Raw genomic sequence first — 16715 nt, 5'->3', positions numbered from 1 at the left:
CCTTCCGCATTCGCGCAGAAGCACCGGACTAATGCGAGTGCACCGATCACTTCGGAGGATATGGGCAAAGGACCGTCGTTGCTTTCCCCAATGTGCCTACTTTCATTTGTGCTCGGTACGATGTCGGCGATGTAGTCTTCGTTTCCGGGCTCTCCCGTAGTCGCGACACCATCATCTGCACTAACAAACTCGTCCACCGTTGATTGGAATGTCCCGGAAATTTTGACAGCTCGCTCCAAATTTCGGCAAAACCAGCAAATGCTTCGTCGCATTCATCAGAATTTGCAGTCATCACCGAGCACGCGGAAACCGGCACATATGATGAACCACTCGTACACGGCCATGCGTACGCGTCGGGCGCCATGGGCACCGGGTTGCGAGTCTGGCCACTTTAGCCCTAATCGTGCCGAGAGTGCTCCTCGGAATCTTGCAGGCTGCGGGGACATCCAACTTCTAATCGCGTTCGACGCAATTTATGATTTCGAGCTTTACGACGAAAGGCGAATTCTGCCGCTTCATCACGGCAACACTGTGGGAGAAGGCCCACAAGGCGCAAACACGATAAACCAGAAAAGCAGCCAGACAACTCGCACTTTCGCCATCTTGCACGAAGAGGGCACAAGAACCTCTGATTGGCTGTCTGAGCAAGCGCTGTAGGCAGGCCAGGATCATTTTTTGCTGGGGAGTGTCGATAGATAGTGATCTAAAAAAAAGAAGGACGCTTGATTCTGCAACCCGTGAGGGAGCACGGCGAAGCGTCGTCAGGGGAGAGGGAATGGGAATTGAAAGATGATAGAGAAAGAGGGAGGCTGTAGCCTAATATACTCCACTATGCGCGACAGGGGGAGTGTCGACTGCTCGCCCGAACAGCCCGAGGCAGCGCGGTCACGGTAGGGAGAGCGGTTTGATGGAGCCTCGCCGCCGGGTTTCCCCACTACCGCGAGGGAAAGCCAACTTCTGGGGGCACTTTTCCACCGCTTGGTGTTCGATATATCGGGAGTCATTGCAATATTTGTTCGATGTAAGCGTAATTTTTGCTATTTATACTCATTGTAACTATACCGTGACCAGGAATTGTTCGATATATAGAATAATTCGATGTAAACGGGTTCGATATAGTCGGGTTCGACTGTAGTGCTGCATACCCACCTGATCACATGGTTGATGACAATGGGATCTGGTGGGTGCAGCAGCTGGTGCAAGCGCTGGGGGATCTCGGCAAACTTCATGCGCTGGCACTGGAAGATCTGCTCGAGGTACTTGTCGCAATTGATGTGCTCCCGCTCGTGTGGGTCCTGCAGCCGATGGGTCTTGACGTACTGCCACAGGGCGGCAATGATCACCGGCCGCGTCTGTGTGTGGATCCCTAACAGACGGGCCAGCCGAGGGTCCAGCTTGAACTGCAGGGGCTGCAACAACAGGGCATTTAAATCATGGGGCAGAGCTCCTGCAACTTGTTTTGACAAGGAAAAAGCCCCAACCAAGGTTGTGATGTAAAACACAGAAATTATTTAGGGTGTAGACACAATACTGCTTGCAGCATTCCTTTGTGCTGTAACAAAGCATACCTAGGCCAGACTACACCGAAGTACACCTCTATGAGCATCCCAGTAGCTTAACAGTAGATTACAGTTCATATTTGTTAGCATATTGCTCAAAACCTGGCGTGATTGCAGTGTTTGAGCAAACTTACAAGGATAACTGTACTACAGAAATAGCTGAAGCATTTTATGTAAGCAAGGACGTTGATCAGGGTGTCTACCAAGTTGACATTTCCAAATTCCCTGAGCTTTCCAGGTTTTCCTTGAGTGCCTTTGCAAAATTCCCCGAGTGATGCAGAAGTATGTTTCATGTCAAGACGGGCTGAAACCATACCGCCCGATGCTGTCACTCTCTAGTAAGCATATGAAAGAAAGTGATCTAATGCAATTTGAATACTAAGGAGTAGTGTTTATGCTATTCAAAAAAAGAATAGAAGGGAGGGGTCCGTAAGATGCACAGCAAATAACATGTCTTCGAAAAAATAGCAAATCGACTCAGACATTCTCAAATACAAATAAAAAGGAGATGCATACAGAAGCAAATATTTTGGAGCATGAGCTATTTCTATCAACTGATAGCAAGCTCAGTGGTATGAGGCCCGAACTTTGTCACAATTGAGATTCTTTCTCAACAGCTCGTAAGTCAGCCTCAACTGTCCAGACATACACTCAGCCCGTGCACGACGCCTCAGTGTTGCACGTGCACGACACCTCGTGCACGACGCCTCAGTGTCTCATATCGAGACCATAGCAGGTGGGCATATGATTATACATACAATTCATGTTTTATATACCGAATGGTAAGAACATGAAAACATGTAAATGGAAACACATAAAACAGGTTCAATGCACAATTTTACAACACTAATAATATGAATAACAAGAGAAACTCACAGAAATAGTACACTTCAGTTTACATGTACGTAAGGATTATTACAGTGTTATAAAAACAAAGAAAGAAACAAAGGGGGTAAATGATTAGCTACAGTTCAAAAAATTGGAGTTCTGACGATTATGTATGCATAAGATCTATTCTTTCCTAACTAATTATTTCATCTTCTAATAACTTAACAAAATCGGACTGCGATACTGTGTTAGTTACAGATGCATCTAGGTTATTCCACTCGCGAACAACACGGGGGAAAAAGGAAGACTGAAAAGTATCGTTATTACAAAGGAACTCGTTTAGTGTATAGGCATGATTATGACGAAGTATGCGGGATTTAGAAAAGGTAACGTATGCAGAGGCATTTATTTTTAGTCGGCTGTGTAATATTTGATGCAGAAATTTTAGACGAGCTCGTTTTGCTTGTACAGCCAAAGTTGCAAGCCCTGACTGTGTTAGAAGAAGAGTAGGGGAATCACTGCGCCGGTATTTTCGGTGGATAAACCTAATTGCCTTTCTCTGGATCCTTTGCAGTTTAGATATGTTTGTTTTAGTGTACGGGAACCATACGACATTAGCATACTCAAGGACAGGTCTCACAAATGTAATGCAAGTTAAAAGTTTGACGTTAGTTGGTGCCAACCGCAGGCACCTTTTGAGAAAGAAGAGTTTTCATAATGCACAAGAAGTAATGTTGTTAATATGTGCTGTCCAGTTAAGGTCGGACGTTTTTGTTAAACCAAGATACTTATGCTGTTGAACTCTAGTTACGAGGCTGCCGTTAAGTGTGTAGTGGAAAAACGATGGGTGCTTTTTTCTCGTTACTGTCATGCAAACCGTTTTGTTTGTATTAATGGTCATTTGCCAGTTATCACACCATTCGGTTATTTTTGCTAGTGCATTATTGAGCAGAACTTGATCTTGGTGATTGCGTATTTCTCTGTATATTATGCAGTCGTCTGCAAACAGTTTGATTTTACAATCAATGTTATTTGTAATGTCATTGATAAAAAGTAAAAATACCAGCGGACCTATTACTGAGCCCTGTGGGACCCCTGATGTGACAGGCACCGGAGCAGATGGGATGTTTTCGATGACGACAAATTGGGATCGGTGAGATAAAAAGCTTTTTATCCATGAAGTAATGGGTCCATTGCCAATCGCAGCTGTAATTTTGGCAGTTAGTTTAGTATGGCACACACAATCAAACGCTTTACTGAAATCTAGTAAAAGTAGGTCAGTTTGATTATGATTATTAATACCTGAAGCAAGATCATGTACGACCTCTGTTAGCTGAGTGACTGTCGATAAGCCTCTTCTAAAACCATGTTGAACATCTACTAGAATATGTTCTTCGAAATATGCGGTTAAGTGTTTGAGAATAATGTGTTCCAGAATTTTACATAATGTGCTGGTAAGCGAAATTGGTCTGTAATTAGATGGCAGGTTAGTATCGCCTGACTTATGAATCGGTACAATTTTGGCAATTTTCCAATCTTCAGGTAGCTCTGACGTCGAAAGTAACTTGCGGTAAATAAGGCCAAGATATTTACTGTTACATTCAGCATATCTTTTCAAGAACTCGGTGGGAATGTTATCGGGACCGTATGATTTCAAACTCAAGTAACTGCTTAAATATTCCGGAGTCGTTTATTGTTAATGTGTCAACAGTGTGAAATGATGACGGTGGCAAATATGGAATTGTGTCGTTATCTTTAGTTAAGACTGATTGAAAGTGTTGGTTAAATTTATGAGCGAGTGCCAGTTTTTCCTCGCGTGGACGATCTGGTGTCGTTGCGGGGCGTGCGCGAAAAAAATTCCAGAAGCGATTAGGGTTGTGATTGATAAGGTTAGGCAACGTTTCATTGAAATATATATGCTTCGCAAGCTTGGTCTTTAACTTGAGCTCGTCGGCAGCGCGGGAGAGTTGCGATTTTGTTTGTGTACTTGCAACATTCTTTTTCATTTTACGCCGCAAACGTTTTATTCTGCGCTTGACATGAATTATATCGCGTGTTATCCAAGTATTTTTTTTTGTTTTAATTTTTTCTTTTTTTCGGGATGTAATGACGCATGCAGTGCGGTACTATACACTTGAAATGAAGCCAGAGATCATTAACGTGAACAGAACTCTCGTTGGCAGTTTCGTAAAATTCTGGGTATTCATGCGCTAAATAGGTTAGTATAGCGGAATCATCTGCTTTTTCAAAATTAGGGACAATAATTTCACTAGTTTTGGCTGTTGCAGTGCATCCGAGGGGCAGCTGGCATTTTGGTAGGTTGTGGTCTGAGATACCATTTATGATCTCCGAGTTCAGTAGATCAAGGGGGAAGTTGTCACTAATCAATATTAAGTCTAGGATGTTAGCGCTTGTTCCTTCTGTTCCAGGCCTCCAGGCCAAGGATTTCCTTGATGATTGTTTGATTAACACTGTGTTCCAATGTAGAGCTGTTTTCGCCCTCATCCTCGGGAAGTCCGTAAACAATAAGATTTGATCTTCTGCTGTGGTTTTCTAAATGATCAACCCTGCTTTCTAATCTTTTAAAAGCTTTTTCCAACTGCAATATGTTCTTTTCGTGTGAGATTACTTTTTCTTCAAGTTTGGAGAGGGCGTCTATCTTCTTTTAAATTTCGGTTAGCCGATGTTGTTTGATATCTTTCATATCGGTTGCGATATCCTTTAGTTGTTTAGCAATCTGGCTTAACTCGGGGCCTGGATTCTCTTCTACATCCCCAGCTACTAAAAGAAGTTTCCATAGAAACAACCACTGCCCGCATGAATGAGAAAGACCAGCGGCGAATGAAGGCTTGAGCTCGAAAGCGTGGATCTGTCGAAAACATGAATCGAGCCTTGAAAAAGTGCCACACAGGTAACAGTTCTCAAGCTGACTATCTGCCAGCGTCATACTGGCCTGTTACGGCTGGTATTTCATGATATTCTTGAATACAGGGTTTCTACCAAGTTGACATTTCCAAATTCCCCGAGTTTTTCAGGTTTTCCCTGAATGCCTTTGCAAAATTTCCTGAGTGACACAGAACTTTGTTTTACGTCAAGACAGGCTGACGTTATGTCGCCCGATGCTGCCACTTTATAGTAATCATGCTAAAAAATGACTTAATCCAGTTTGAATCCAGTTAGAATTTATTTTATAAAAAAAGAAATCTGAAGCGAGGGGTTAGTAAGATGCACAGCAAATAAGATAACTTTGAAAAGAATATGGTAAGACTCATTGCAAATTGAGTGGAACATTCTCAAATACGAGTAAAAACAAGATGCATACATAAACAAATGTTTTAGAATATCCACTTCAGTCAGGAATCACGATCGACTGTCGATACATATGTGTGAAACATAAGTGGTGCTTGAGACTCCACTGAAAGCAAATCAAACCGCTAGAATGAATCTAAGCATTTTATGATGAGTCATTATAGTTACAGAGTAACTAAATATTTGATATAAGTCAGTCATGCTGCATTTCTTCATAAAAAGGATTAAATCCCCACTGAAATTACATGCACAAGTTATTCATTAGCCTCAAGCATTTCAAGAAAGAAAAAAAAAAATATATGTTTCAAGGTTGCTACCGACATGCCTTACATCAAGCGTCACGTAAAACATGGTAGTACGTTCACCAAAGCGATACTCTAACGATACATATCACTTAGAAGCAAAATGGAAGTAATTTAGGTTATCAGAATATTCAATTTCCCAATTCCCAGTTTTCCCGGTTGGTAGACACCCTGTGAATAAATGAAGTTGTGTGTTTTTTGCAATTTTCTCAAAACTAGCTTTTCATTCACCTTGCTTGTTCATGGCAACATCTCAAGATCTAGGACAGCAAGAGCTGTAATTTTTTTGGTATATGAAGCTAAATGCATAAAGCTTGAAATGCTGCAAGCAGATTCTTATTTTTCATTTTCTCATAATTTGTTTTCTTTTTGTTCATGTGACCTAGTAGCCATGCTAGACTTTGATGAGCTGCTAAATTGCTAATTATAGTTGGATTTGAAAACTGCTTGTAGCATTTCACTCCTTAAACATTCAGTTGTCCATCATGCATGAATTATAGCTTTTCGCAAATTTTTTTTTTACCTACTGTCTCCACAATAGTAGTGTACTTTTAATTACCTCCCTAATTACTTGACCTATAAAAAATAACTGAACTTTTGAAATCAGCTTGGAAAACTAAACAAGTCTGCGTATTTTAATTTAATTTGGTCTATAAATTAGTATGATATCTCTAATCGCCATATCCCCCCTTAAGATCCGCATTTTAAATCCCCTCCCTATGGGACAGGGTTTCGGACACAACCTATATAAAAAAAAAAAAAAAAAGAAGTACCCTCCAGCGTACTTCTCCTCCGGTGCCATTTCAGGTTTTCTGAATCCATGCGTCAAAGCAACCGCTTTCTGCACCTTGTTGTCTGCTAGCCTAGTGTTCCAGCTGCCGTGAAGGATACACGAAAATTTAAGAATCTCCAGATTTCGAAATACGGTCAACAACCGATAATTCGGACTCAACGGGGAACTCAAATAAGTCCAAACTATCGAATGTCCCAAAAAATGAATCTATCCAAATAAAAATAATCTTATTTACGTTTTAAGACTCCTGTGCAAGGAATAAGTGGTCGATTCATTGCTGCACACACTTCTGCTTATGTGCAACCAAGTAGGCCTGTATTTCTGCCAGTTTTGTGCTGTTGCTGTGTGCCCAATGCAAGGACTGCAAAGGCTCGAGCCAGACCTGCATGTGAAGGCTCAGGAGCACGCGGCACATGATCATCATCATATGAGTCACTGTTTGACGGTGGAAGCACTGGCTCAATTATTTCGTCGTCGTTCAGTATGGCACACGACCACACAGCACTGTCGACGTCTGAAAAGTCTTTAAATCTAACGGCAGCAAAAATCTGCACACCACAGCCACGCGGGTCATCAATGATGTCCGCATTGAGCTCGTTGTGGTCAACAGAAGTTGAGGCTCTTCAGTTGCAGAGTCAGGCTCATTGGACGCGGGCTGTCTGTAAGTTCACGAGAAAGACTTCTTGGAGCCAGCAGAACGTTGTCTGGAACGCAAACCAAACAAAGATGCACAGAATGGCAGTATGCTGTGCGAAAGGCCAACTCGTCAAAACAAAATGGCGAGACAGGCCATGTGCGGGGTTGCCGGAATAGCTGGAAGAGGATGTGATGATCGCGATGTTGATGCGACCTGTAATTCAGGCAAAGCCTCCAAGAAGGCAAGGCATCACAGATTACCATCTAGCGTGTAATTTCTTGGGCCATACTTGATGTCTCGTCGAGGTTGCCAGAGGACACAATGGCGGCAGAGTCTGCGTACGCTATAGCCATAGATGGAGGAGTCCGGATAAGTGAATGCAGAGCTGGCGGCTGTCCAAAATATCGGTCATCTGTACACATTAAGTGCCGCAAAGCTGTCCAAATTACCGAGCATGTCCGAATTATCGGTGTCCAATTTATCGGTCGGCGACTGTATTAATTCATAGCACTGACGTGTTGTTAAAATGACACGGAAACTGAATAACAATCGTTATTCTGAAAGGTTTGGTATTCTGAAGTACTGAAATATTTTTACACTGAAACTAAAAGCAGCCAGCAGAGGATTTCTGAAATGTGGTGTTTCTAGTAATGAGGTTTTTGATTCCTTTTGCTCAATTTCCTATCATCACGACTGGCCAATGTCACTGATAACACGGGTTTATGAAAGATTTCACAGTTAAAGGCATCTATGAATATAGACATTTACGTCAATATCATTTTAATGTTCTACACAACAATGCCCTACTTCTGGAACTCGCAAACTTAACAAGAAATTTATCCTGCTATAATACACATACAGCAGAAACATGACATGTTCCAGATTTTAGAACTATGACTGTCAAATATAAGCACTGCCCAAACTACTGAATTGGTACAAAATAGCGGGCCGAAATGTACATGATCTAACGCTGTCAGAATTTAATTATTCAGCTCTCCCTTCTTTAGCAGAGTGGGCACGGCGGACCCGGCACTGCAACGATGCTGACTAGGCACCTGCTCTTCGTTGTGCAGGTTTTGCTGGGAGCCGCCGCCGTATCAACGACTAGCCACGCGCACTACGTGGATCACCGTATCAGCATCAATAGGAGCGAGTATATGTGAACCAACGAACATTTCGCACCGTCAACTCCTGATGGCCCTGAGCTTCTAGCGACACCTTTTGGTCAGCGCAGCGTGACGTCATCGACAGCCGCCTGTATAAGAGAACCGCTCTACTGCTTGAACTTCAGTGGGCACGGCGGACCCGGCACTGCAACGATGCTGACCAGGCACCTGCTCTTCGTTGTGCAGGTTGGTCCCTCAGCGACATTTAGCAGAATTAGCAGTGACCATCGTTGCATTGTGGTCCTACCGTGCCCCAAACAGTGTATTAGCCTTGCTTACGAGTGTTTACAGGTGTGCAAGTTACTTCTTTGTGGTGATTTTTCCCATGTATATCATGGGATCCTTACACTAAATCAAATATCGTGCGTCTTGAAAAATAAAAAGAAAGGCAGTCAGGTTTATATTTAATAAATTCGCAAGACTGGACTCTCCCTCTAAAATTATGACAGAAAACTCCATACCTACTCTTTAATCACGCCGAAAGCTGCTAAGACTTGAATTCCTTTCCCTTCTTCTCAACAACAGGCTTAAAATTAAACCATCGACTTATATAACGCCTGCAATAACACGGCAAACAAGACAGCATCATCCGGATTCACTAACACCCTATTATGCTCAAAATGACACGTTTAAATTTTCTTTTTTTCCCAGAACAGTATCAGACTGGAACGACAGTTTACAGACACAGTGCGACTAAAATTTGTATAAATTTGTATTTGTTTGTTCTTAGTTTGTTCTCTTTTGTTTGTATGCGTTCTATTGCCCCTCTGCTTAGACCGAAAGGTCTGCAGTATGTACTAAATAAATAAATAAATAAATAAATAAAATTTACTGTGTCAGCGTATGTAGTGAAATTGAGATGTTTGGTCTTTGTCAAATTTATTTTTTCTGCAACAATTGATTGCCTAACCAAAATATTTCTTGCCTATTTTCTTATCCACATTTCATTTTTTCCTTCTTCAGCCCCTGTGCTTTGTATACCGTGCATGCAGGCAGATGTGAGAAAGAGCGTTGAGGGTCCCCCAAGTCACTATATCTGTGCGGCTTTTCCCTCAACCTCCTCCATTTAATTTTTGAGTAAATGGAAACCAATAAAAGTACCAAGGAAGGAAGCGCCGCTTGGATTACTCTGAGCCTTGAAAGATAATTGCTACATAATCCTGGCCCTGTCATCGATAGGTTATGCGACAACAACCAGACCATGTTTTTCAGAGCCAGTGACTCTGTTTGGCTTCGAACATGGGGCATGGGGAAGATTTAAAACGGGTCTCACTTAAGTGCTCTGGTTAAAAAAGTGCTCATTCCAACGATTATGCAGCCACTGTCTTCCAAGAGGTGCTGCAAAGTGTGGCTGTTGAGGTAAGTAAGGTAAGCCCAAGGCTCTGCCAGGTAATTGTCTGGGAAGCACAGCGACTCACCTGGTAGTCCAGTAGGAGAAGGATGGTGCAGCGGACATTTTTGTCACCTGGCCGTTTTACCTGCAAGAAACAAATGGTTGCACGCAGTAAACCTTTGTTTACTTTGACAACTCGATATATTGGCCAGGTGGAATTTTTTTCAGGCCATGGTGCCAACCCATGTGTGTTTCACCTGTTATCTCAAAAAGTTTTGCGGCAGACTCCGGACATCTCGAAATCTCAACATGGAATGTACAGGAAAAGCTAATTAATTTGAATCCCGCGGGGAAGCTACGAAAATTCCGATTATACGAAATTCAAACTAATGAAACTCAGAAAAAAATCGCTTGGTTAAGGTGCGTATTTGACCGACGTGGCGTGAGCATGCGTGCACACAGGCTACGTCATGTTGGCGTGAACAAGAACCTCTATACTTCGCAGCATTGGCGCAGCCAACGTAACTGGACGTGCCCAATGTCGAGAGATCGTTCTTGCTCCATCCGTGCTTTTGTAGAGCCGACTGGAGTGGAGAAAAAAGAATGGTGCAGTTTTGCCTGAAAAGTGAAGCATCGATTGCGCTAGCAAATTAGTAGATAGCTATACGATGTAAGGATAGTAGCTTTATCGGCCGTATAAACTTATAAACATTCGCTTACTAACTAAATTAACAAGTACTGTGTCATGCGTGTACAGGTCAACATGAACACATCTTGCTCGATGACTGCAGAAACTCGCTGAAAAGTGCTGGAGTGAGGAATTGCAGCAGTAGCAGGGAGCAAATTGACTTGTGTACAGCTCTTGCATCAATGCGAACGAAACACAGAAAGCACATCGCATACGAAGCTACCAGCACTACGTGTGCTCTGCATACATTGCAGACTGCTTTGAAGATGAACCCACGCCTATGCTCACGCAGGTGCACACTTTGGCCACGTCACAGATCGCTTTCAACATACAGTGCCCAGATGGTTGCACCGTAAGCAGCAGCTGCCAAAGAAGAATGTCCCTCCCATCTCCGCCCCGTGCCTCACACGCAACGCGAGGGGACGTGCATCTGCCCTGCTTTCCTCGCATGCCTTCGCTTGCAAATACATCATACGGCGCACGGTTCCAGCACCCTTCAACTGCACACGGAACCTCATGGGAGAGAAATGACCTGCAACGGAGACGATGGCCGTGCCTGCGCAAATGCGGCTCCCTCCAGTCGGGCCCAAACAAAGGGCCGCAGATGGCAAGAGCAAAGCTGCGCGGCCTGCGCGGCGACTCTCCCCATCCACGATAGCGCGCACTTCAAATTATTGGTGGCAGTGCGGATTTCAGTGTGAATTACTGGGATGTGTTAAGTTATGTTGCTTTCAATGCATTGCTGGATGGACTGCGGTGGCTACTTTGAATTATCCGAAATTTCGAATTACTGAGTTGTGAATTAACAAGCTTTTACTTACTAGAGAACAGGCAATGGAGCAGCACTGCTTACATTTGTTTTTCACGAGGCCGCAGCTCGCTAGCCGAGCCAGACACTGCATCCTGCCGCTCTCCACAGTCCACGCTTTCTCCCTTCAATCATCGCTCGCATGTACTTGCTCGGCTGCTCCCTGCCTCTCATTCGGGACCCTGTATGGTCACCATATCAACTGTGAGCACTTTTGAGCAGGCATGGTCAGCCAGCATGCGAGCCCACAGCTTTCAACGGTGTGTACATGCCGCATCATTCGTGGGCATCTGCATGACAACTGCTTTCTTACACAGTTCAGTTTTGGTTTTTGAAGCAAAACTGTCCAGAATTTGTTTATAGTAGTAGCGTCACCTATTTGAATGTCTGGAACCGGTGATTCTCGGATGGCTGGCTTCAAGTATTGCATTAGGATCGATCACCTTGACTCTGTGTCAAGCACGCTGTCTTGGCACAGTGCCAGCAATGCCTTTTCCCATAGATGCCCATGTGTCCAGTCCTGATGCATGTGAAGGTGACCAAGAATATTACTAGTAGCATTTAGGAATGGTTCCACGTGGTCTAAGTGTAGCCAGAGGGTTTCTATTTTCACGATTTCACTTTATCTTGGAACTCCGCTTATCTTGAAATTTTTTTCCTGTTTTTACAGCTTAGAGTTGACGGGGGTTTACGGTACTTAAAAAAATTGATGCACACAATGCCACGCTGGTCTAGTCGGCATCCCTTTCGGCACGTACCCTATGAGCCAACAACCGATTATTCAGATACTGATGATTTCATTCGGACGGCCCAAACAGGACAGCCGAAATCTCTGACACCTTGCAGCGCGTCGTCTTCAGCAGGCAACATGCGTGCTCACCTGGAACCCATCTGTCTCGGTGGTGGTGGGGGTGCGATGCCACTCGACGAGGTGGTTGTCCGGCCCGTACAGCTCCTTGTCCAGCTCAATGACCAGGCTCTTGAAGAAGGAAGAGAACTTGCGCTTGGCACCCCTGGCTGCCGACTCACCCTTGGGCTGCTCCTCTAGCAGGCGGCCCTCGACCCGCAGCTCCCACGAGGGCACTGTGGCTCCTTCGTCGTCCACGTCCACGCCACACAGCTTGCCCGGGTAGAACGTGTTCGAGATGAAGATGCGCAGCTTGCGCTTTTGCTGCACACGTCCGTATCACACGCTCAGCACACAGTCCACCGAATATGTAGGCAGGCCAAAGGCAACGACCATTAGTTACCAATGTTAACAAGTGGCCGGTGCAGGAAATATGGGCGACAAAATCTCATGTATATTGTGCACCACCTATCATCGTCGCATTTACTACAGGCAAAATTGTTGGCAGCACATGTGGATCCCTAGCCACGAGCAGATTGGTCTCCCCTTCAACTGTTTCCACAGTTGCTGATCTATTGGTGAGAATCACATCGACTTGAGCATTTGTGTTGCCACAAAATTTTTTCCTGGCACTCCACCATTGCATTTTTCACGCTTGTGCTACTTTCATGCACATGCGACTCGTGCTGGATGCCACCCTGTGCACATGGTGGACCGAGGCTTTTTGCACGTCATGCTCCGCCTGACAAGTATGCAAATTTATCAACTGCAATATCTTTTTTGTATTTTGCAAGAAAACACCAGTACAGTAGACTTCCGTTAGTTCGACTTCAAATAATTAAGATTTTTCATTTAATTCAATCTTGACTGAAGGTCCCAGTTACTGACCGTGCATGTATATTGGCCCAAGCATTCATAATTTTTATCCTAAAATTGGCATTCACAGGATACTTCAAACTTGACCAGTCAGCACACATGCACCTGACCCCTATGGTGACCACCCCAACAATCCCTTTAGTGGCAGCTTCTGTCTTCATGGAGCTTAGGGAACAATAAATGCACTAAGCATACATCATTTCTTGGGTGAAAATACTGATTTTCAGCTCACCGTAGGAAGATTTCCTAGCAATAACGATAGTTCACAATTGTCTGATTACGGTATTTACCCGATTTCAAAGTGCATCCTTTGTTTTGCAAGAAAATTGGGTTGAAAATCACCTGCGCGGTGCAATCGGTCACAAAACCGCCTTCATGGCCTTTCATGTGCATTACTGCATAACACAGCTGTACTGCGGCGAAGCTGACATTAGAAAACCGGCTGCCATTCTAAAAAATAGGGAGTTCGCTAAGATTCCTGCTTTGCTTAGGAGGTTTAATGTTATTTCTATGGCAATGAAGAAGAAGTGCATTGTGCAGAGCTCTGCAGCCGGATCGCCAGCGCTACGGAAGTGGGGCTTGGGCTAGACATTATTTCTGGTGTGACTGGCTGAGCCTACGCTGTTGCGTCTTCCAATCAGCGTAATTCATGTCATCCACAGCAGTGTCGGACTTCTTTGTCATAATTCGTCGAGGTCTGCTGGGTCTCCTGTAATCCTGGAATTGCGCACCTAGACTCTCCCTGCCCTCGTGACCACCGAAACCACCACGAGCTCACCACCACCTGCTCCACAGCCCTTTGTATATCCTAGCGTCCCATCTACAGTGGCATTGACGACCACAATTTTGATGACTGGCTCTCATCCTATGAATGTGTCAGTGTGAACAACAAATAGGATGACATCGTGAAATTACCCACCGTCCCTTTTTACCCCACTGGAATTGCCCACTTGTGGTTTTGGAACCACAAAAGCGAAATCCCAAGCTAGACTGTGTTCAAGACAAAAGTTCAGCTAGATCTTCGGCCGCCCTGCTGTTCGAAAACTTTGTGCCGAACAGCATCTGCAGTCACACTCTGAGCAACCTGGTGAGACTTTTACCAGCCATATTGAATATGTCATGGACCTTCGTAAACGGGTCTATGTGTCAATGACCAAGGGCAATAAAATCGAGCATATATTGACGGGTATTGATGAGGACTCGTGTCAGATGCTGATTTCGAAGAGCCCCTCTATGGTTGCCCAAGCTTTTGAGCTGTGCCAAAGCTATGGTGAGCTCCACCGACAACGCATCATCACCCACTGCCCTGTTCCCCATCAGGAATCGTTATCAGGTTTAACCCCACCTTTTAAAGATGCCACCTTCCTCTCGCAGATCATGGCTTTCGTGTGGCAAGAAGTTGCTTGCCAGCTCTCCCTCATATCCAACCCACCAGAGTTCATCCCTTATTTCGACCCTACGACACGTTATACAGGAACAAGCATCTGAGGTCCTTCCAGAAGAGCAGGCACCTCAGGTCACCGCCCCATTGACTTACGCCGACGCCACTGCACAACCACAACCACCGATGTTCCAGGCGGCGCCTCCGATGCAAAGCCCTGTTTTTACCTCCATACTGCCATGACCTCCAGTCCATCGAGTAATTAATCCCTGGCGCACAGCGAACAATTGGCCCGTCTGCTATTTCTGTAGTCTTCCCGGACATGTTGCACGCCAGTACCGCCACCGTCCACTTCATCCACCTGGCAACCCACGAGCGTAAGACCAATCCGCTGTCTTACGCTCCAGACCGCGAATTGAAACTTCCCCGTCCAAGACTTCGACCAGTTTTTGACTGTCCTTCTTCATCTCGAGTCGTCACTCGCTCTCCCGAATGCATGAACGTCCCTCTACCGCTGACACGGAAAACTAACCAGTGCAGTTCCCGAGGCAAGAACAACATCATCATCGCCAAGCTCAAGCCCTCTTCTTTTGCCGTCAAACATTATTTATGTCACTGTTGAAGGTGTCTCTTTGCTTGCCCTCAATGACACCGGTGCCGCCATATCTGTAATTGCCACAAAACTATACCGCTCAATACGAAAAGTCACGATGCCTTTTTTCAGTCTATTACTCCGCACGGCCACAGCACAACACGTAAAGCTGGTGGCTGCATGTACCGCCAGACTTGAAATTTAAGGAGTTCTCTTCATAGTTCAGTTCGTCGTTCTTTCCTATTGCTCTCACAATATTTTTTAGGTTGGGATTTTCTCTCCCATCACCAAGGTGTCATTGACTGCTCTCGTGCAGAAGTCGCCTTCGCTTGGCAATGCCACATCTGATGACGCTGTGCTTTCCTGTGCCAAGGTGTCCCTCACTGATGACATCCAGATACCTCCACATACATCAGTTCGGGCACCTGTATTCTGTTCCGTACACCTGCCACTGGGGCCATATTCTGAAACGCTTGCCTTCCACAATAGTTTCACCACCGCGATAGTCACGTTCAATAAATCAAGCAACTGCTTACCCATGACGTCAGCGCGCACTACCAACACGCCCTGTCAAACGCTTCACATCACATGAGAGAGCGCACCGTGTGAGTGCAGAGCAGCTTGGGTGTGTTGTTTTCGAATGTGGTGGCCACAGTAGGAGTTCTGCGCACTGACTAAAGTTGGTTACGGCCGTTTTAGGCAAAATAAATTGAATAAGGAAGTGCAAAATGTTTTATTTTAGAAGAATTAACAAATATCGCCGCGAAACAACACGTGTAAGGCGCCACCACAAACAACACTATAAACTACCACCGATCTTATCTCTACTACACTCTACCACCAATCGAATGCCAAAAGATGCCAAAAGACGTGTTCGTTTATTCAATATATGTCAACAGCACCCATCGACACCATGACATTAAAATGACGTAGGCTGGAACTACTAGAAGGCGCTGTTTGTTTTTCGGTTTTGCTAAAACCGCCAATCAGCATGCGCCGTTCGTGGAGATGTGGCCAAGGCGTAAGTTTTGCGGAAGGCGAACGTTGCAGAATACAGGCACTGGTTTCGTTCATTGCCAGCTCTCACCGCTCCCAACCATGCTGCTTGGCCTTGAAGTTCGTGCGATTCACCTTCCTGTATACGACCACTTCTCATTCCTGATTACGCTGCTTGGCGGCGAATCTCTCGGCACTGTGGAGTCTTACGACACTCTTACCATGTTGTAACTTCCTGTTGGATCGTCAAAAGTCAACACCCATACAGCAGTCCCGTAACTGCTACATCACCTGAAGACGTTTTCAGCTACGTCATCAACAATGCCTTCAATCCCAAGAAACGTCGTGACCTTCTCCATCTCCTCGGCAAATTTCGCCCTGCTTTTGACAGCCATAGCACTTCTCTGGGGCGAATGAGAACTGTATGTTACTGGGGGGCCACCCTGTTTATCTGGCTGCATATCGTGCGCCGTTTTCACCTGTCCCTGGCCCAGTCCAGGGCCTTCCCCGCCCCTGGGTTTACTCATCTTTTCACGAAGACTTCTGCGACAAGTGGACACCATTTGCATCCCGGTCCAACGCCAGGCTGGCCCTCCAGGC

General features: G+C 45.0%; 1 protein-coding gene across 6 annotated transcripts in view; it reads right to left on the bottom strand.

Moving 5' to 3' along the window:
* Bap60 (Brahma-associated protein 60) overlaps positions 1 to 16715 on the bottom strand; it is a 163794-nt gene that overhangs the window by 70642 nt on the left and 76437 nt on the right. For all 6 annotated transcript variants that reach the window (XM_055075767.2, XM_050186811.3, XM_055075771.2 and 3 more), the window contains 3 exons: positions 12304 to 12594; positions 10013 to 10072; positions 1150 to 1409 (listed from right to left, as the gene is read on the bottom strand). In XM_055075767.2, coding sequence (XP_054931742.2) covers positions 1150 to 1409; positions 10013 to 10072; positions 12304 to 12594 — 611 coding nt within the window. The remainder of the gene's footprint in view (positions 1 to 1149; positions 1410 to 10012; positions 10073 to 12303; positions 12595 to 16715) is intronic.

Source organism: Dermacentor andersoni, chromosome 2 (genome assembly GCF_023375885.2).
Source record: "Dermacentor andersoni chromosome 2, qqDerAnde1_hic_scaffold, whole genome shotgun sequence".
Classification (NCBI taxonomy): Eukaryota; Metazoa; Arthropoda; class Arachnida; order Ixodida; family Ixodidae; genus Dermacentor; species Dermacentor andersoni.
The sequence above is the reverse complement of the archived record's forward strand: the minus strand, read 5'-3'. Positions and strand labels throughout refer to the sequence as shown.